This window comes from Podarcis erhardii (genome assembly GCF_964252035.2).
Source record: "Podarcis erhardii genome assembly, chromosome: 4".
In the NCBI taxonomy this organism is placed as follows: domain Eukaryota; kingdom Metazoa; phylum Chordata; class Lepidosauria; order Squamata; family Lacertidae; genus Podarcis; species Podarcis erhardii.
Genome location: NC_138508.1, coordinates 35966182 through 35987814, shown reverse-complemented (window position 1 = coordinate 35987814; position 21633 = coordinate 35966182). Strand labels below are relative to the sequence as shown.

Sequence of the window (21633 nt, the reverse complement as noted above, 5' to 3'; positions counted from 1 at the left end):
GCATTGGCATGCTTTCAAACTGCTAGGTTGGCAGGAGCTGGGACAGAGCAATGGGAGCTCACGCTGTCATGCGGATTCAAATCACCGACCTCCTGATCGGCAAGCCCAAAGAGGCTCAGTGGTTTAGACTACAGCGCCACCCACGTCCTATAGGGCTATAGCTGGATCCAACAGGCAGCTTGGGCCAGCTGAAGTGTTGTGCTGTTTTAACCGATCATGCATTGTTTTGTACTGTTATGCTACTTCTGCTTGCACAACAAACATATATTGCACAGCAGTGTCTGCTTTCCCACTTCTTGCAGTAAAAGACAATGGATTTTACCCCTGGACCTCCCCCCCCCCCAGCTGAAAACAGGATGTGAGACTAGATGAGTGGTCTGATCAAGCAGATCAATCATAGAATTGGGAGTTGGGAGAAATCTTAGACGTCTTCTTGTCCAGCCCTCCCTGCTCAGTGCAGGATCTGCAATGCATTATGGGACTTGCGTTATCCCTGAGAGATGGTTGCCCAGCATCTGCTTAAATACCTCCAGTGAACGAGTGATCACTACCTCTCAAGGCTGTCTGTTTCATTGCTGAACAGTTTTTACCATTAGGAATTTTCTCCTAACGTTTGGGTGAACTGTTTCCTCACAGTTTCTGCTCATTGGGGCTATTCTTGCCTCCCAGAGCAACCAAGTTCAAGTCTGTTTCATTGTCTGCATGACAACCTGTGATGGTAGTGCACAATAACTTTTAATTTTTTCTTTTGCAGTGTGCCAGGAAGCAGTATGGGAAGTCTTCAAAACATTCTGGGATAGGCTCCCAGGACACGAAGAGTACCAAAATTGGCTGCATCTCTGTGAAGAAGAAACTATGAGTATATTTGAGATGGGCACCAACTTCAGCCAGTCTGAGGAGCATCAAAGCCTCATAATGAAGGTAGGTAAGGGAACAGACTAAAAATCTCTCAGCCGGAAGCCTTTGACTAGTAAGAAAGACCAAAATATTATTTTGCTGGTTCGACTTTTATTTAATGCCTTGAAATGGAAGTATTTCACACAATTAAATTCCAGTAATGCTGGCTTAGCTTTCTGAAGTTTTACAAAGATGTCTTTCCTCTTTAGCTTATTGCTGCTTATTATTGTTATTATTATTATTATTAGTAGTAGTAGTAGTAGTAGCAGTATACCTCCCTATACACAACAACCCAATACCCCCCCCCCCAAAAAAAAACCTGGCTTCACAAATGCCAGGACTAACAAGCCGCAAACTCGTCTGTTTCCATTCCCCAATGTTTTTATATTGATTTTTGTTATTTTTGTGCTGTTTCAATATTTATTTATGTATTAAAAATATTGTTGCGAAAAGATACATAACCAAAGCAAAGGAGAAGATCCCCAATTATGGGGGTGAAGAGCCCAAGCCATCTAATGAAGACTTTGGACATACTGGGTAGAATTCAATGTTGCTTGTATATTGTATTTTATTGCATTACAATTTGAATTCCATAGAATTCACATTGTCATACAGCATAAGAAGTAAAAGCAATAAAGTGCAATTAAAATCAATGAGTATTTAATGCAATGGATGTGCTCCCATCTTCAACCATCTTCAGCCATGCAAGGGACCACATGAGTGATGTTCACAGTCAGTCCACTGATTAGTTTGGATAATAATAATAATAATAATAATAATAATAATAATAATAATAATAATAATTTGTACCTCGCCCATCTGGCTGGGCTCCCAGCTACTCTGGGCGGCTTCCAACAAAGATTAAAAACTTAAAAAACTTCCCTGAACAGGGCTGCCTTCAGATGTCTTCTAAATGTCAGGTAGTTGTTTATCTCTTTGACATCTGACGGGAGGGTGTTCCACAGGGCGGGTGCCACTACCAAAAAGGCCCTCTGCCTGGTTCCCTGTAGATTTGCTTCTCGCAGTGAGGGAACCACCAGGAGGCCTTCGGTGCTGGACCTCAGTGTCCGGGCTGAACGATGGGGGTGGAGACGCTCCTTCAGGTATACTGGGCCAAGGCAGTTTAGGGCTTTAAAGGTCAACACCAACACTTTGAATTGTGCTCGGAAACGTACTGGCTTAGCACTATGTGTGAACCTGGGTGGGGATAAATAATCCAAGCTGGTTTGAATCATCTGTACCTAATTTGCCTTTCAGGCACCTTCAGACAATAAGCTATTCTTGCTTTCTGGCATAGCATGCTTGGGTTGATCTATGGGGAATAGAGACAAATTGGTTTAGGGATTGTTGGTCCTGGCATTTAGACAAAGGTTCAAACTTAACAGGTTTTGTGGTTGCTTCCAACTTTGTGGTTGCTTCCATGCTTTTGTTATTTCACTAAGTTTTTCCACTTTCTTCTTAGTGCTCAAAAAATAATAATTCTAAGTGCCTTGTGTGGCAGGGAAGTAAAGAAAAGGTACAGCTTACCTTCCAGTCAGCTACATTTGTAAGAAAAATAATGTTATGACATTCAGTTGTTATCTGGATTTGCAAAGTGATAGCGTGGCATGCAAAGGGGGATATTTTTTTTATCATTTTTTGCATGCGTCCAAAAGCCTAAACAAAGAATTAGTAATATTTGGCAGTGATATGAAGTTCTTCTATACTAACCAGCCCACTTTCTCATCAGCCAATGCAAAACTTGCTTCTATCCACCACCCAATCATTGGCTGAGCTAGCATTGGGTGGGTGTGGGACATGGCATGCATAAACCGAGGGGGGGAAGTGCTTTTTTCAATGGGAACATTTTGGTGATGTTCTAATGTTATCTGTGCTAGCACAGAGCCCAGGAATGAAACTGGGTAGGGAGGGGTGGAGGGCTACCTAGCCAAAGATCTCAGCACCAAACTAAGATATGAGCATGCGGGTATTATATTAAATAGAATTATTCACTATTATGATAACCCATCACTAACTACTGAAGTAATTTTTTTTTTGCATTTTGAAAACAGTTAATATTTTTAATAGCATGATCGGTATGTATATCACAGCTCCTTGGATATTTGTAGCTCATAGAAATATTTAATCACGTATCTTCAATGTTCAGATGCACAAGATTAAAGTAATACAGGATCAGAAAGGGGATTCCCTAATCCTTAGGGGATTTATTGTCAAAGAACATATTGCAGGAGGAGTTAGCAGCCAGCAGTTCTATTTAGCTGATTGCAGCCTCTGGGAGCTTGTGACCAGGGCTTGTAAATAGGGGTGTTTTGAAGGGGAGGCCCAGAGTGCTGTCTCATGGTGTACGTAGGACCAAGAGACATTGATGGCAAGGGAGCAGCTGCAGTGACTTGCAACATCTGCACCATGTTTGTCTTCCTGCGTGAGAGTACGCAAATCCACACCTGCAGTAAGTGCAAGACTTCTTGGAAGAGAAAGTACGGCAACTTGAGGCCCACCTACCCACACTTTGAGCTGCTGGGCAAGACGTGGAAATTAGTAAGAGAGCAGAGTGGACTGTCCTGAAACTGTGATGCACGTGGGGTGCCCCTAGGGAGGAGGGAGATCATCCATTGCAGGAGATAAATCCTTGGAGGAATGTGGCACACCAAAGTAGGACTGTCGGGAGCCACGTTAGTGGAGCTGCAGAATTGATTCCATGCCCTCACCCCAGACACTGATTCTGGGCCAATGGAGCAAGGACAGCTGCTGTAGACCTCAGAATACACCCAGGTGGCTGTGGAAGGTACAATGTACAGAATGATTCCTTCTACTCCCCTAGGAGGAAGAGAAATGTGGTGGTAGGTGACTCCCTACTGCCTGGCTGATAATTTCAAGGGGATTATCTATCTTGGAGCTGGTTCTCACCAACAGGGAGGAACTGATCAATGAAGTGGAAGTACTGGGAAATTTGGGAGGAAGTGATCATGTCCTCTTGGGTTTCATGATACAGAGGCAAGGGAAAGTTGAGTGTAGTCAGGCATGCACTCTGGACTTTAATAAGGCTGATTTCAAAAAGCTTAAGGAACTACTGAGTGATGGTCAGAAATACAGTGGTACATCGGCTTACGAACTTAATCCATTCTGGAAGTCTGTTCTTAAACTGAAACTGTTCTTAAACCAAGGTGTGCTTTCCCTAATGAGGCCTCCTGCCACCGGTGCCCTTCCACTGTTCAGCTTCTGTTCTTAGACCAAGGTAAAGTTTGCAAACTGGGACACTACTTCCGATTTTGCGGAGTTCTTAAACTGAGGTACCACTGTACTCAAAGAGGAAGGAGTCCAAGATAGATGGGAATTTCTTAAAGGTGTAATATTGTAGCTACGGAGGCAGAAAATTCCAACAATAAAGAAAAGTGGGAGGCATCTGAAGAAGCCAGTGTGACTGCCTAAAGAGCTTACAGATGAGCTGAGATTTAAGAAGGGCATGTAAAAGAAATGGAAGAAAGGGGAAATCACAAAGGAAGACAATGCACAAGTTGCCAACAGTTATAGGGAGAAGGTCAGGTGGACCAAAGCTGAGAATGAGCTCAGACATGCAAGAGAGGTTAAAAATAATTTTAAAAGGTTTATTTGGTTATTTTCAAAGCAAGAGGAAGAACAAGTAGGTGATAGGTCCTCTGTATAGAGAAGACAGAGAAATGCTATTGGGTGACAGAGAGAAGGTGAAATTGCTCAACACCTACTTTGCCTCTGTCTTCACCCAATAGGAAAACAGTGCCCAATCTGGTGGTAACAGAATAAATGATACAAGGAGGGAGCTGCAGCCCAATATAGGAAAAGAGGGTAGTAAAGGAACACTTAGCTACTTTAAATGAATTCAAATCTCCAGGGCCTGATGAGCTGCACCCAAGGATACTAAAGGAGCTTGTGGATGTAATCTCAAAGCCTCTATAATCTTTGAGAATTCTTGGAGAACAGGTGAGGTCCCGGCAAACTGGAGGCAGGCAAATGTTGTGCCCATCTTCAAAAAGGAGAAAAAAGAAGACCCAGGTAACTCCTGAGTGGTCAGCTTGATGTCAATACCAGGAAAGGACCAAGAACAGATAATTAAATGGTTGGTATGTGAGCTCTTCGAAAAGGATGCTGTGGTTATTAAGACCCAGCATGGATTTCTCAAAAACAAGTACCGGTAATGCAAAATGAATCTCATTTCTTTCTTTATTATTTCCAATAGAGTTGCAAGCTTTGGAATATGAGGGGGTCAGGGGAATACTGTGGATGTAGTATATCTTGATTTCATTAAGGCTTTTGACAAAGTCCCCCATGATATTCTTGCAGATGAACTGGTAAAATGTGGAATGGAGAGTTACCTGTTAAGTGGATTTGTAGCTAGTTGACTGACCCAAACCCAAAGTATTCTCACTAATGGTTCCTCATCATCCTGGGGAAAAAGTGACAAGTGAGGTGCTGCAGGGTTCTGTCCTGGGCCCCTTGTTGTTCAACATCTTTAAGAAGGATATTAACAAGCTGGAACGTGTGCAGAGGAGAACAACCAATATGGTTCTGCAAGGTTCTGGAAACCAAGCTTTCTAAGGAACAGTTGAGGGAGTTGGGTATGTTTCACCTGGAAAAGAGGAGATTGGGAGGGGGTATGATAGTCATCTTCAAATACCTAAAGGTCTGTCGCCAGGAAGATGCAGCAAGCTTGGAAGGTGTCGGACTCTCCTTCATTGGAAGTTTTGAAGCAGAGGCTGGATGGCCATCATGGATGATTTAGCTGAGATTCCTGCATTGCGGAAGGTTGAACTACACAGCCCTCAGGGTCCCTTCTAATTCCACACCCCTTTGGTGTGGCAGTTTTAAGTAAAGATCAAACTAAATTAATGCTAGTGTTTGGAATTTAACCCTTGACTATTAATATGTAGTTCCGGTATGGGTATTACCCAAATGACTGCTGTAGGAAATGGCAGCCCTGTTTCTTGTTCCCTCCTTTGCCTACCTAATATTGAGTTCAATTTCCCTTATGTTCTGGTATCATTATGCTGAGTGTGTCCCTACAGAAGCCCATGGAGAAAACTGGGGGAAGAGAAACAAACATTGTAGTGATGTCAGGGTATACGGTACATTGAATTAGACATTTTAAATAGAGATACAGAGAATGCAATGTATAGTTGGCAGTGGCAGTTCTGCATTTTTTGTAATGTATAGTTCTATCCTTAGTTACGTACAGTTCCACCAGAACTTGGAATAAGCAAACAAAATAGCTTTTCTTCTCCATTCCATATGGTTTCTTGGGTTTTATTGTGCCTCCTTAAAGAATGTTTGTTCTTGAACTATATTGTGTTTGGTTTCCTGGCTTGTCCACTCTCTACCTAGTGATGCACACTCACTGCATTTTATTCATACACAGTACAATAAGTTTGGGTTCAATATCTTGAGACAAGAATTAACATGGTGGTTTTATTAATTAGCAGAAAACAACGGCCAGTTTTCTGCTGGAGTTTCTTCAAATCCACCTTCACACCATTCAAATGGGATCATCTCTAAACTCTTTCCCTAATGTTTATTGTAAGGAAATGTACTCCAGTCACTGCTCCCAGAATCTTCTGCCCCAGGATCAAACTCAGAGAAAACTATGTGCAATTGGTTCAGAAACTGGCAGAGCACAGTGCTGATTGGTTGGAGGCTCATGATGTCACAAACCCATCTTCCCATCACCCTGGGAACAGTTTTTCAATTTTGTGTGCGTGTGTGCTAAAAGTAAATAAAGAAGGCTCCAGATGAACAAATGAACAAACATACAGGCAATTCTTTAAAAAACAGAAGTAGCCTGAAGCATAGTGGCTACTACCTCTGTCAAAAAAAAAAACATTGTAAAATGGAGGGGAGAAGTGGTGCTTGCTCTATGGAAGAGAGAAAAACAATGATTCCTGTTTTTAAGGTACATTTGTGTGCACTTCAAGATTATCTTTAATTCCAGACTTTGGAGCAGAGGCCCAAGATTTTCCAGACATTTCCCTATAACTTTGAGCTTGTTATCACATTAGTATTGCAAGCGGCTTCTTTTGGAAGTCTTTGGCAAAGACTTTCAGACAAGTATGCCAAGGCTCAAGTTAGATATGAACAAGCACGACTTTATCCTTTCCCTCTTTTTAACTAACAACATGTGCAGATGTCTTGATGTTTATTCACAGCTATATTTACTTGGGATTCATCAACCCAAGCAGCTTAATTTGCCTCAACTTGCAACTCTAGTTTTCAGCCAGGGAGTTAGGACTATATTATGCAGACACAGGTTTTCTAGATAAGTCTTTTTCACTTTTACTAGTAAACCCTGTCCAATTTTGTTACAGCTTATGGTTGAAACATATTAGTGTATGTACTTAACTGCATGCGTAATAATCATGTAGCGTTATCTGTTACTTGTTTATTAGTCAAAACAAAATAAAAAAATTCCTTCCAGTAGCACCTTAAAGACCAACTAAGTTAGTTCTTGGTATGAGCTTTCGTGTGCATGCACACTTCTTCAGATTCACTTCTTCTACTTCTTCAGATACAGTGTGCATGCACACGAAAGCTCATACCAAGAACTAACTTAGTTGGTCTTTAAGGTGCTACTGGAAGGAATTTTTTTATTTTGTTTTGACTATGGCAGACCAACACGGCTACCTACCTGTAACTTGTTTATTAGTGAAGCACTTGATGTTACTTGGTTTTTTTAATATTAAAAAGCATAGACGGCCTTCCCTTTCTTTTAGGGGAATCATAGGACTCAGCTATACAGTTGCAAATAAAACATTTTAAGTGTGTTTTAAATGCAATACACAATGTTACAATAGACAGTGATGATGAGCCTTATGGAAAAATCCAATGTATTTTTAAATTATTATTTTTTTAAAAAAAGCATTTTCAGAATGGTTTTTATATGTGTTGGAGAGTTGGAAGGCACCCATAGGATTGTCTAGTCCAGCCCTCTGCAATACAGGAATGATAGCAGTTCCCTGTGAAGAGGGATTGATTATGATTTTAACAGGCCTGTTTAGACTGTGACCCTGAATATTTTATGGAATTAGACACAAGGCACTGGCAGGTCCAATGAAATAGTTGCAAGGTTACTTTAGTATTCTCGTTGCCAATTCAGAGCCACTGAGAAGCACACTAAGAACTCAGTCAGCCGGCATCTTTTCAGTGGAAATGGAAGCTTCACACACAGAGACATAGGATTGCCTTAGACAAGAGACATAGGATTGCCTTAGACAAGAGAGAATTAGTCACCCCTACCCCATTACACACCCAGAAACTAGCAATTGAGTTTTACTCTAACAACAGCAAGAGGACACCATCCTTGACTGCGCTTGAGGGCAACAGGCTAACTTAGGGGCAAGGCCTCAAGCTTTCTTCTCCAACACCTCACTAATATTCCATGCTCTCTCACTGCCTAAGGCAGCTGCCTCACTCAGCCTAAAGGCAGAGCAGGTCCTGCACACACATATGAGCCTTTGCAGGCAGCTGCTCCCACCACTGAATTGGGAATTCCTTGCAGGCAAGGAAGCTCTATGTGCATCTTGGGCCAAGGAAGGGAGCACAAAGCATCTTGTTACTGAGCTGGGAAAATGCCCTTAGATACTAAATCCCGAGTTTGCCTGAAACTCATACACTGAGGGAGCAATGAAAATTGCTCGACTTGAAGAAAACTTTTGGAAGGCAGACATAATACAATTCATTTCTAACTGGTATGCTCTTGGCATCCATCCATCTTGGGAGACAGTGGAGGAGTGAGACTTAGGGGGTGAAGGCAAACGGTTGGAAGGTTGCAGCACTTGCTGTGGCTGTAGAGAGTGATGTGGGAGAGACATGTTTTGTTGCAGCTGGGGCAGATGAAGGCGTCCAGTTGTGCTGCTATGGAGGCACCACAGTGTTCCTTCTCTCTGTGCTCTTCCCAATGGTTATTCCTCCTCTGGTCACTGCTGTGAATACTTCTGTCTCCAGACACAGCAGTCATCTGCCGTTGCTCTTATTTTAAAGTGTATTGTTTTAACATTTTGATGTTTGCCACCTTGGGCTCCTGTGGGTAGGACATAAATTTAATGAATAGAATAAAAGAAAGCCAAGGGATGAGCACCAGTATTTCTGATCCCGTGCAGTGTGTTTCGTGCACTCTTTCAAAGCCACCTGCCCAGAGTCCTAAGCCCAGACAGCAGGAGTGAGTGCCTAATCCCACAATATCCAGGGTGACAGCACGCTTACATGTGCCATCAAACCGAAACACTTCTGGTAAGTGTTATTTTAAGCCTGCTGGTCTTGACCGGGTCACCTGCCTAAGCAATTTAGAGAGAGATGCGTTTTGGGGAAATAGTTATTTTCTTTATTCAAGTTTACTACTTAGAGGAATTGTATGGCCATGGAGCGGGAAAAAGGATCACTCCTGGTTGTTATTCAGGGAGCATATGGACTACTGATGCTTCGCTTTATTGGTAGTTTCAGAAAGGTGTCCAGAACGCAGAAATTTAACGTAATAATATTCTCTGGTCATCCAGAGTCATAGGACTAAGGTGTTATGAAGTCAGACAAACACTTTCAAAGCGTCCTTCATTCAAGGAATATTCCTGATTTTAACCTTTTATTGGATTTTATTAGCAAAGTCATAGGCGTTTGCGCAAAATTTCATGAGGGCGTGCACTCAGCGAATTTTATTCATTTATTTTAAAAGTGAACATTTATTGAACACATAATTAAAAAGGACATTAATTTTTGTTCATCAAACAAAGAAACTAAAATTTACTAAAAAAAATTCCAACTATGTTACTTTAAAAATAAAAACTTTAAAAATGAGGCACAAAATACCAATTTTTGGTACTTTTTTTAGCCTGTACACATGCCTATGATAAAAGTACAATTTTATATTGTACACTTGTCACTCCCTTGATAGCTTGCTTTTATATTGCCCCAATAATAATAATAATAATAATAATAATAATAATAATAATAATAATAAATTTTATTTATACCCCGCCCTCCCCAGCTGAGACTGGGCTCAGGGCGGTTAACACCAAATATTTGTTGTTGTTGTTTAGTCGTTTAGTCGTGTCCGACTCTTCGTGACCCCATGGACCAGAGCACGCCAGGCACTCCTGTCTTCCACTGCCTCCCACAGTTTGGTCAAACTCATGCTGGTAGCTTCGAGAACACTGTCCAACCATCTCATCCTCTGTCATCCCCTTCTCCTTGTCCCCTCCATCTTTCCCAACATCAGGGTGTTTTCCAGGGAGTCTTCTCTTCTCATGAGGTGGCCAAAGTATTGGAGCTTCAGCTTCAGGATCTGTCCTTCCAGTGAGCACTCAGGGCTGATTTCCTTAAGAATGAAGAGGTTTGATCTTCTTGCAGTCCATGGGACTCTCAAGAGTCTCCTCCAGCACCATAATTCAAAAGCATCAATTCTTTGGCAATCAGCCTTCTTTATGGTCCAGCTCTCACTTCCATACATCACTACTGGGAAAACCATAGCTTTTACTATACGGACCTTTGTTGGCAAGGCAAATATATAATACATTATATATATATGATATATAAATAAATATATAAAACAACACCAAATATATAATACATTAAAAACACAAAATGATATTGTTTGCGTGCGCGTGCGCGCGCGCGCGCACACACACACACACACACACACACACACAAAGCAACCAAAATCTGTGATTCTGTTCTTCTGAATTTGCCTGTATTATAATGGTTCTAGAGAACTGTAGTGATGAATGCCACACCAATTGTGGATGGCTTTCTGCATAGCTGTTCAACAGTTAAACAAATCAGATCCCTCCAGTTCTTTGCATTCAGTTTTGCTGGCGGTTCTCAGAAAGCTTGAATGGAATTTGATCACATTAACAAGACCACATAAGTTTTCCAAAGCGACATAAAGAAAGTGGATTTCTATTTAACCTTTCCCCTCCCCCCTTGAATTTTCTGAATATAATATACAGTAGGCAATGTGGTAAAGCACCATTTAATATAAACAAAAAAACCTAGCAATGTGGTCATTTGATTTGAGTAATCCATCTGAAGTTTTCCTGTTCACCTGAATAGATGTAGCCAAGAATCTATGCAAGGGGCTTTCTCCCTGTAGGCTCACCTGCACTAGACAAGAATGGGAGTGGTATCACAGAGGGTGCAAAAATATAACTCTTAAATTTGCAAAATGCAAGTACTTACCCGGAATTTAATTTTCTATTTTTTTAGAAGCTGTCCTATGCTAAAGACGCAATGGGTGGGTGAGTATCAACATTACCCTGCATTTTACAAATAGTGTATATCATTAGATATATGAAGTAGCATTTCAACCACTTGTGCTTCTTTTAAAATTTTGGTTTCTTGTCAGTCCCTGCAGCGATTGGGCGTGTGGGTAAGTCACTTATACAATTTTAAAGCTTTAGTCTACTCCGTTTCCCGCTCTGCCTGGTGTTCAGTTTTATGAAAGCATCGTAAGAATATGCTTCATATAAATATCAAAAAGTGGCACTAGAGGCTTAAACAGACTGAAGGTCCCATGTGTAAACCTCAAAGCAGACTCACGACCCAATGCACCTTTGGCATGTGTCTTTCTCATATATATATATATATATATATATATATATATATATATATATATATGCCTTCTCAGACTTTATGCCAGGCTTCATGCTGCCACATGAAAATGTATGTCTTAATTAGAATAGCTAGAAATGAACTTGTTGACATTGGCTTGTAGCCTAGCAATTTCATACCTATGAAGGGTTGACATTCAAACCCTAAAGCACTTTTCTGATAACCAGGGTTCCAAAAGATAAGATAACGAACAATTCAATTTGTTAATCAAAGAACTGTGTGCAACTGTTTCCTCACACTCAAGGGAGTTTTGCAGTTGTGCTTCTGGAATAGCAGCCGCTCATCCCACGTGACAAAAGTGCAGGTGCTTTTCAAAAGCAGTTTGTGATGTGGTACGGTAGGCCTGCTATTCAAAGAAAAGCATTTTAAAAACTCCCCTGGGCTAGGTGGGTCCAAGGAACTATTTGGCTTCCTGTCTAGATATTGTGTGTAAGGGCTAGAACTAGCTGTGTAGCTGCCATTGGCCATCATTGCAAATAAATTCTGCAGGTAGATTTGGGAATGCAAATGTAAGCAATGCACTCACTGGAAAGATAACATAAAATACTCTTAAACAGAATATAAATGCTCTTATAAAATGACTGCATAACTACAATAGCACTTTTTTTTTTTTTTAAATGACATTCTAAGAGTTTGACTAGGGACGCGGGTGGCGCTGTGGGTAAAACCTCAGTGCCTAGGACTTGCCGATCGCATGGTTGGCGGTTCGAATCCCCGCGGCGGGGTGTGCTCCCATCTTTCGGTCCCAGCTCCTGCCCACCTAGCAGTTCGAAAGCACCCCTAAGTGCAAGTAGATAAATAAGTACCACTTTCTAGCGGGAAGGTAAACGGCGTTTCCGTGTGCTGCGCTGGTGCTGGCTCGCCAGAGCAGCTTCATCACGCTGGCCACGTGACCCGGAAGTGTCTCCGGACAGCGCTGGCCCCCGGCCTCTTAAGCGAGATGGGTGCACAACCCTAGAGTTGGACACGACTGGCCCGTACGGGCAGGGGTACCTTTACCTTTACCTTTAAGAGTTTGACTAGTTTAGGTTCTAAACCAGGGATAGTAAACCTGTGGTCCTTCAGTGGTTATTGGACTCCCATCAGTCCTAGCCAGCATGGCCAGTGTTAGAGGACTGTGGCAGTTGTGGTCCAACAACATTCAAAGGGCCATAGATATAAGTGTTGTGTGCTTTATTACCTATAATGTTTTTGGTATTTAAATATCCAGAGACCATTTTCTTTCTTTTATTTTCAAATCACCACAACTACTGAGATACCTTCTTGACTATGCTGTCCATGTAAAAAGTTTAAATAGCAAGGCTGGGGTTTGACCACATTTGTGGAATTCCCCATGAACAAAAACTGGGTTTGTGGTTTTTTTCCCTGGAAGAGTAATTACAGTTGCATGCAACATCTGTCTCCAAGTTCAAGTTTGGACATATCAAGTTTTGAGATCAAAAACTCCTTTATTTTAGATTTCTGCTGATTCTATATGGCACTAGTCTCTTTAATTTTGAACAGAATTTTCTGCACTGTGTGTTTCGACACTGCATTGTTTTATATAAACCTGGCATGTCTTTGGATGTGCTTTTAAATCTTGACCACAAAAGATCTGTCTAAGTTGAGGCCTGTCCTGGAGAGAACAAGAGCACTTCAAACACGGAGTTGTTTGAAACCAGCTATTTTTCTTGTGTGAGAAACAACTTCAACTAATTTTTAAAGGAATTTTTATAGTGTCATTATTTTTTGAAGTACTGGGACATGTGTACTCAAGTGCTGAGAGGTTGGACTCTGTTTGCAAGGCTGAAATTCCAATACGTGGTCCATCCCCACCCCCCGAAAATCAGGAGGCAGCCAGGGATGGCTTCCAAGTCCAGACATTCCATGGAGCAATAAACTGGCATTGTAACTAAGGAATCAGAACTGCATTTAGATGTCAAGAAATCATGCTGCTTTCTATTAAACATGACAGGAAAAGCTTCTCTTTTTCAAAGAGCAGCTAAGAGAAGAAAACAAATATGTCTGAAGTAGAATTAACTTCAGTATAGTTGCCATTCCAATAATTGAGATCGCAGCGGATTCACATGCTGTGTGGCAGCTGTATTATGTGTCCAACATGCACCAAGTGTGAAGGGGAGGCATGCATCTCCAAGCGTGCGCAAATGTTAGCAGATGTGTTGTTTTCACTTCTTACACCAGATGCTAGGGAGGTGCCAAATGTGGCTACCATACTCTCCAACATTTCATTGAAGAAAACAGAGATGCACTTAGTGTGCTTGTAACACATCTATTTTCACAAAAAGCTTCATTTCCTGTCTTAACTTACTCTGATGTACTAACTCAACAGTAGCCTGTCCTGCAGTGGCTTTTGAAGCAGTTTATAAACACACTGACTATAACTGTTTCCTCTGGGGCAAGGAAACTCTTAAGAATATTTATAATTTCACAACTGATGCAATTTCCACAAGAATTTACTTTCGGGTGTATCCAACAGTGTTACTTAGCTGACAGTAAGGGTTCTGTCAGCAGAATGGGGAAAGAGGCCATTTTTTTGAGATACCCCTCCCCACTGAAGCTCCCTCACACCCCTGAACCTGTTCTAGATGGTTGGAGGACCCTGAAGAGCACATTTGGGGAAGCTTGGGGAAAACGTGAATGCATTTAGAAGTTCTCCAATGAGAAGGTTTAACTAAAATATGGGGGTTACAAAGAGAAGTTGTCCAGTTATTGTGCACACTCCTTTTTCTGCCCTTTGAGAGTAGGTGCCAAAGAGATGCTCCAACAGCCATGCTCAAGAATGCCGACCACAGAGCAGAGATGGCCAACTGCACTCTTAAATACTATGAACATTCCAAGACTGATTGCTCCCTTACCACTCTCAGAGGGCAGACTATGGAGAGGACAAAGGGAAGAGGTCCTCCATTACCTGCCTGCTTTTCTCTTTCTCCAGTGGTAACATGGTGGTTGGACTAGTGACCTGAAATATGGTGGCAGAGCTCTCAGGCTGGCTTCAGATTTGGAAAGTGAGGGTCTTGTGCATGGGCAAGTTGGCTTGGTGTTTTGTGTTTCTGTGAAGGGATGAGGACAGGCCCGAAGCAGATGTCCCCAGTTGGCTGGAAGGCCCAGGGTGTTCTTTGAATGAGAGTGTAAGTCTGGCAGGCTCCTGGTGCCCACTCCCCAGCCAGCTTAGCCCTCCAAGGCCTGGGGCAAGTGTAACTGGCTGACCCCACCCCACCCCGGCCTGGAGGCTGTGTGTGTGTGAGAGAGAATGGATGAATGGGTTATGTGCTTGAATGAATGGGTCTTGCTTGTGTGCTTTTGTGTCTCTCTGAATGGGCGGGTGATGTGTGAGAGGGAGATAAGGAGAGAAAGAGAGAAGGGAATGTGAGAATCAGTTATTCACATGCACTTTGGCTCTGCTCACCATTTATACATGGCCCCAGTGACTTTCCCCCGACATGATGCAGTCCTCAAAAAGGTTGCCCAGCCATTACATACATGCATGAGCAGGGCAGCCCAAGATATTTTTATCCCGATTCAAAGGACAAGATGGTGCACACACACCCTTTCAATGGCAGTTGAATTTTAGTTCAACACTGGTGGCCAGACAGCATCCTCCTCTGCACCTGAGAGCCATGGGAAGGGTTAGAAGGTGCAGTTTCAGGTTGTGTGGGGCACTCACAGATCTGTCCTCCAACTCCTTGCTGCCACACCCCACACACCAGTGTCTCCTGTTTAAGGTAGCCACTTCACTTTGCCTTGTGTATGAGAGTTGAGAGGTACCCAACCTGCCACTCAAATATTTAACTTCTAGAGATCAAAGAGAAGGGTTCAAACTTAAAGGACATATAAATTAAGGTGGCAAATCAACTTAAAATGCTTTGTTGGCAGCCTTAGTTTTCGCCTTGTTTTCATAGTCTTAAAACAAGTTGTTCTACAAAGAAAAGTCTGGCACAATGTTATAAAACTACAGCTTTGGCTATGTCTCCCTTAGCACCTCATAAAATCTCACCCGGACCTGGGAAAATAGTTGTGCATAGGTGATTTCAGCTAATTATTGTGTACTGGATAGTTTTGGAGTAGCTAGAAAATGAAGATGTTTTGTTTTTATTGCATAACTTACTTCCAGGAATAGCTCAGTTGGTTTTACTGACTATTATGCAACACTAGGATAAAAGTATGTTCCAATATAACTGATGTTTCATGAATATAGAAAGAGACTTGGCTCTTTAAAAGTTGTAGAAGACCAAGTCCTTAAATCAGTATTGATTGTTATTTTTTTATTAGGCTTTGTATCCTTCTATACACATGTATAATTTAAATGGGAAATGGTGTTCAGGGTAAAAAAGCCTTAAACTTGAAAGAAAAAATGGCAATATATTCAGTACTGCACACCAAATCATAAACTTTGCCTTCATACCTTGCTATATAATCTATGTCATAATGAAAGCTCGAAATTGTTATTGAAATCAAATAAGCACCTGTGGATTCTTGTGGGGAGTGGGAAGCAATTGACTTAATTTTTGTTTTTACTCCAAAGATCAAGAGTGCTGACTCATAAGATGGTTGTCTAGCTTCTAACTAATCTGGCCCTGAGATACTTGAAGGCAGGGCCGGCCCACCTGTGAGGCAAGGTGAGGTTACTACCTCAGGCCGCAAAATCCACAGGGGCAGCAGATCCCAATGGAGATCTTCCCCACCCCCCTTGTTCCTGATGTATCTCTTCACTCCCCCCCCTTCTTCCCTAGTGGGGAGGGAGGACCATTTTGTGCTTTGCCTCAGGCACCAAAATGTCTTGGTCCAGCCCTGCTTGAAAGAACACCTGCTTCCTCTTCAGTTAAGATCCTCAGAGCATCTCTGCTGTTGTCTGTGATGAAGAGCAGGGTTTTCTCTGCAGTGGCACATTCCACCTAGAATGCCCTACCTAGGAAGGTCCAGCCTTCCCTTTCCTCTTTTGTTGTTTACTCTGTGTCAAATTTTAGATGAAGAGTGCTATTTAGCTCATGTCTTCCTGTGGGTTTCCTGTAGGCATCTGGTTAGCCACTGTGATCACCAACTAGATGGAACTTTGGTCTAATCCAGCAAGACTGCTCTTACATTTCTTGTTATAAGCTCCTTGGGGCAGGGACCTGCCCTTTTATACTGTTTGAAACACCATGCACATTGAAGATGCTTAAATAAATAACAACATGTGCAGCTGATTACGACTTCTTTGTTCTGAAATGGATTTGCAGTATGGGTGATTGTAGATGTCGTTGGGAAATAATTGGGGAATGCCAATTAACCCCAAAATCCCACTTATGTAAGGAACTACAAAAACAAACAAAACAGCTGACTGCCTGAATTCAGAAAGGCATATAGATCTTGACTCACTATTTAACCAAAACAGCAACCAGCAGCATTTAAAACACAGACCTATGCAGCATTTGCAAAGCGTGGGAAACATAGGTTGTTAGCCCTCTAAATGTCGCATAATGTCGCAAAATTGTGATTGTGGCCAGAATGGATGAATTCTATTAAATACAACCCCACCCTCTGCTATTAAAATTAGAAAAATCAGGTGTAGGATTTTAGAACGTCATGTATGGATAATAAATGCTAGGAGGGTACATTTGTTTCAGAACAAATACTATGAAACTTTGGGAGGCGTAGGTTAAAATTGGGCCTTCCCTTGGACAATTCAGTGTCCTGGTTCTCACACCACATAAGCCAAACAAACATTGACAAACATTCACTCTTTCCTGATTTGCAAAACATAGGAAGTTGCCTTATACTGACTCAGACCAGTGGTCCTGACCTAGTTCAGTACAGTGGTACCTCGGGTTAAGAACTTAATTTGTTCTGGAGGTCTGTTCTTAACCTGAAACTGTTCTTAACCTGAAGCACCACTTTAGCTAATGGGGCCTCCTGCTGCCGCTGCGCTGCCGCTGCACAATTTCTGTTCTTATCCTGAAGCAAAGTTCTTAACCCGAGGTACTATTTCTGGGTTAGCGGAGTTTGTAACCTGAAGCGTATGTAACCTGAAGCGTATGTAACCTGAGGTACCACTGTATTGTCTACATCCCAACCAATTCATTGGGGTTTCAGACAGGCATCTTTTCCAGCCCCACATGTATATGTCAGGGGTTGAACCAACAATTTTCTGCATTCTAAGAATTTGCTCTACCATTGAGCTATGGCTGTTTCCCTTTGAAGTAACCTAGAGTACTATTGGTTTACTTGCAAATGACGAATAGTTCCTTAACTTACTGTTTGCAGCCTCCAATTTTTTGGGTGATCTTGAAACAGCAGTTGAGAATTTCCATCTATTATTGTTGTTGATGTGTGTTTAATGTGTATATGCTGAGGTATTTTTGACTTTATGCTCCAACACATAGCTTTTCAAATTTTGGCCTTATGATTATATTATAGAATTTAAGCAGATAATAAAATGGCTGGCTTCTACACTCATGATTATTTTTGTCCTATTTCTATGTCAGTTTTTCAGGGCAGCTAACAAAATCAAAAACAAAATATTACAATAAATACATAAAAACAATATAAACCGGCATAAAAACCAATAGCAGTAGAGGTAAAAAAACAGAAGGCAAGAATAATATTGAAACAATGCAAGACTCCACAGCAATAAAAGATTGGGTAAATGAGGAGAGCACCTTGCACCAACCTTCTTACCACAGTAGGTGGGGGAAACTGAAGAAATGCCTCTGCAGAAGAAATCCATTATTTGGCAGAATGATGTGGGAGAAGGGCAGTTCATATTGTACAGTCCTTTTAAAGATAAATACTAGCATACTGGGAAAGGATTAGGAGCTAGAACAGCTGTTCCAAGACTGACTAGGTGTGCTCCGTACATCTGGCCTTGGTTATAAATTTAGCAGTTGTGTGCTAACTGCTAACTCTAGTATCTGAACTGTATTCAAGGGCAGCCCCACAGGCAACACACAACCAAACAGCACACATTATATGTTACCAGAACAATAGAAACTGTAGCATGGCCCGACTAGTGCCCACTGTTTTGAGGTTTTGGCAAGCCTAAAACGGCTTTATTCACGTCAGATTTTAATGAATATACTGCTTCTGCTGTTGTTTTATTTGGTGTTTTGTTGATGCTGCTCATGTTATTGGTTGTAGTTGTTTTACTTGGAACTTTGTATGTTCATTCATTGTTTTATAATTGTTTTCTTTGACTGCAATTCACCTTGTAAATTCATTGGATTAAACATGGAATATGTGTGTGGAATCCAGAGTTAGTTAGACCTAAATCCTAACTAACACTGGATATCCCTTATTATACTTGGATGTAAACTTAAGAGAAGTATTGTCTAATCTTAAAAGAGGGGCTGGGGGCTCTTTTATTTATATCTCAGATTTTTGAAACGTAATGTTTAATAGTTGATAAGCCCAATGCAAAAATGAGTTATTTCCCTGTAATTCATATTCATTTAATTACAAAGGATATCAGGTGCTTTAAGGGTTGCCATATGGCTGGAATTTCCTGGACATACCCGGAATACTGTAGTCGGAAGCAGTGTCTGATCGCCAAAAAAATGTCTGGGAAAATCCAGACGTATGGCAAGACATGTGTCATTTTTGCCGATTTTCCTTAAAAATAGCTCAAAAACCTTCTGAAATATGGCAACCTGGAATGCACCTTATATGGCAAATTCAGAGTATCTTACCACTTTTTGATAATAGGAGATACAAAGCCTAAAGGTAAAATTAAACATTGCTTCTATGATAGATGCTTCGTCTGCACAAGCATTGCAGGTTGCCTAATGAAACAATTCCCTCAGCTAACCTCCTCACTGTTCTGAGGGGTCTCCTGCCTCACCCTGCAGTCTTTTCACAAGCCTTCTGCTGATAGGGTGGGATTCAATAATGATCCCATGTCTTCTGTCTGACAGTGTGCATCACACATTGTCAGTAACCCCAACAATGCCAGTAATCCAGAGCAATTAGTAACCCTGCAGCACTTAACCAACTGAATTTAGATTTTCCAGCAGTCTGGGAGCTAAGGAATATAGGAATCTGCTTTACACTGAGTGGCAACGACTGTCCAGGATTTCAGGCAGGGCTTTCTCCCAGCCTATCTGGCAATGCCAGGGACTGAATCTGGAACCTTCTACATGTAGAGCATGTGCTGTACCACTGAGCCCTGGCCCTCCTCCTATGCTTTTTATAGTGTTTCCTCCATGAAAACCCAGAAAAAGCCCAGAAATGCCTTTCTAGAAAACAAAGGTGTGAAGCCTTTCTGCAGCTTCCCAAAAATATTACACTGTGGCTCTGATCCACCTAAAGTTAGAACCTTGAAGTTCTATCACAACCTCCAGCATGTGTTTAAACTTACAGTGTTTACCCCAGGAGACGTCAATACAGATCCAAAATATGCTTCTAGCTTAAATACTTGTGTTTTTTCATGGTACAGTACATTCCCCTTTTAGAATCACAGAACTGTAGAATTGGATGGGATCCTGAGGACCATCTAGTCTAACTCCCTGCAATGCAGGAATCTCAACGGTTGACAATCAGTGGCAAGCAAAATTTTAGACTGACAGAGCAATCTTGTGTGCATCTTACTCAGAAGTAAGTCCCACTGAGTTCAATGGAACTTACTCCCAAGCACATGTGTTCTTAGGATTGCAGCCTAATTTTGGATGAATTGGGGCCAGTGTGGGAAACAGCCCTTGCTGACCTGACTGGCATATCATAAAAATAAAACAATTATCTACTCTGAAAATAATTGTTGAGCAGAGTATAACTTCCATGCTAAATTTCTCTACTTTAAATAGCAGCAGGAGAAAAATCAAGATGGAGTCATGATGAAGGGGATTTTAGAAACAAAACAAAAACGTTTACCTTCATGATGTGATCCTAATGAAAATCCCTCTTCAAAAGCTGCTTTTTGTGTTGTGAGGGAAGCTGCCAATACAAATAGCAGCTATTGGGGGTGGGATATTTGTCAGGATTTTGCTATGGGATTGAAATGTTAGAAGACCACTCTGCCCTCATGAAGGTCCCAGTCCCAATTAGTTCCCCTCAAGGTGGTATGTAAAATAGAAATATTAAGCATGCTAATAGTCCAAACTATGCATTTACCTGAGTTGTTTCACCCTTGGTAAAGTAAAAGGGGTACAATGACATTGCCGCACAGTTTGCATGTTTCCTTTTTGCAGAGAATATTTTTACCTCATAACTGGAAATCTCTGCAAAAATTAACATGCAGATTCCCTCAGGTTTTCAGTAGAAGCATGGCTACACTTATTATGGAATTTGTCTATTGGTGAGGTTGCCTGAGTTCCAAACTTTAACAGTGTTGCATAGGCCTAGGTGACTGAAGTTCTCTATTCTCTGTACTTAGGTCTCTATTGTTTACAAAAATCTGCTTATACATTTAATACATTTTTAATATTTTGCTTAATACTCAGCCAAGCTGATCCAGAGCTTCATTTATGCAGGTAGGCAATAGATATTATAGTATTGTTATTTATCATTTTATCTATAAGTAAGTTATGATAGGAACTCCATGGAACTCACCGAAGTTGTTGGGTTGGATAAGCATAACTGAAGGTAAAATCTACCTCACCAGTTTTGTGTTCTGCAGCAAGGGTAGAACAAAGGAAAAGAAAATATATGTTGATCCATATTTTAATTTAAACAGGTAGTAGATATTTTATTTTCAATATCTGGGGACCCCATACCTTGATCTGCGCTTTCACAAGAATTCCCATTCTGCAAGAGAAATAAAAGTTTGTGGTGTGTTATGTCCCCTCTGAACCAATAAAGCACCACTGTTTAATTTTGCAATATAATTGAACTCTAAAGAGAAAAATTAGGCAATTAAATAGACCAGGTTCTGTCCAGAAGTTATGTCATTGGCTTCAGGATGCATTTAGGGATAAATTTGTTACCTCTTACATTCTATGTGATTTCCCCCTTAACATTTTTTTTACTTTAAATATAACAACATTAGATTGCGTAATACTAAAAGTTACATAAACACTTCTTGTTATTTTGTTGTTGATTTTTTAAAACCCTGCAGCTTTCTTCTCCTTCATTGTGAATTAAAACAAACAAGACTATTTGACTGTAAACATTTGTTTTTCTATATTATTTTCTGTGGAGAGATGGGGT

At 41.2% G+C, this 21633-nt stretch overlaps 1 protein-coding gene across 1 annotated transcript in view; it reads left to right on the top strand.

Moving 5' to 3' along the window:
- IMPG2 (interphotoreceptor matrix proteoglycan 2) overlaps window positions 1-21633 on the top strand; it is a gene marked incomplete at its 5' end in the record, with an annotated part of 62103 nt that overhangs the window by 10822 nt on the left and 29648 nt on the right. Inside the window, 3 exons of the mRNA XM_081859544.1 lie at window positions 755-921; window positions 11116-11147; window positions 11255-11278. Coding sequence (XP_081715670.1) covers window positions 755-921; window positions 11116-11147; window positions 11255-11278 — 223 coding nt within the window. The remainder of the gene's footprint in view (window positions 1-754; window positions 922-11115; window positions 11148-11254; window positions 11279-21633) is intronic.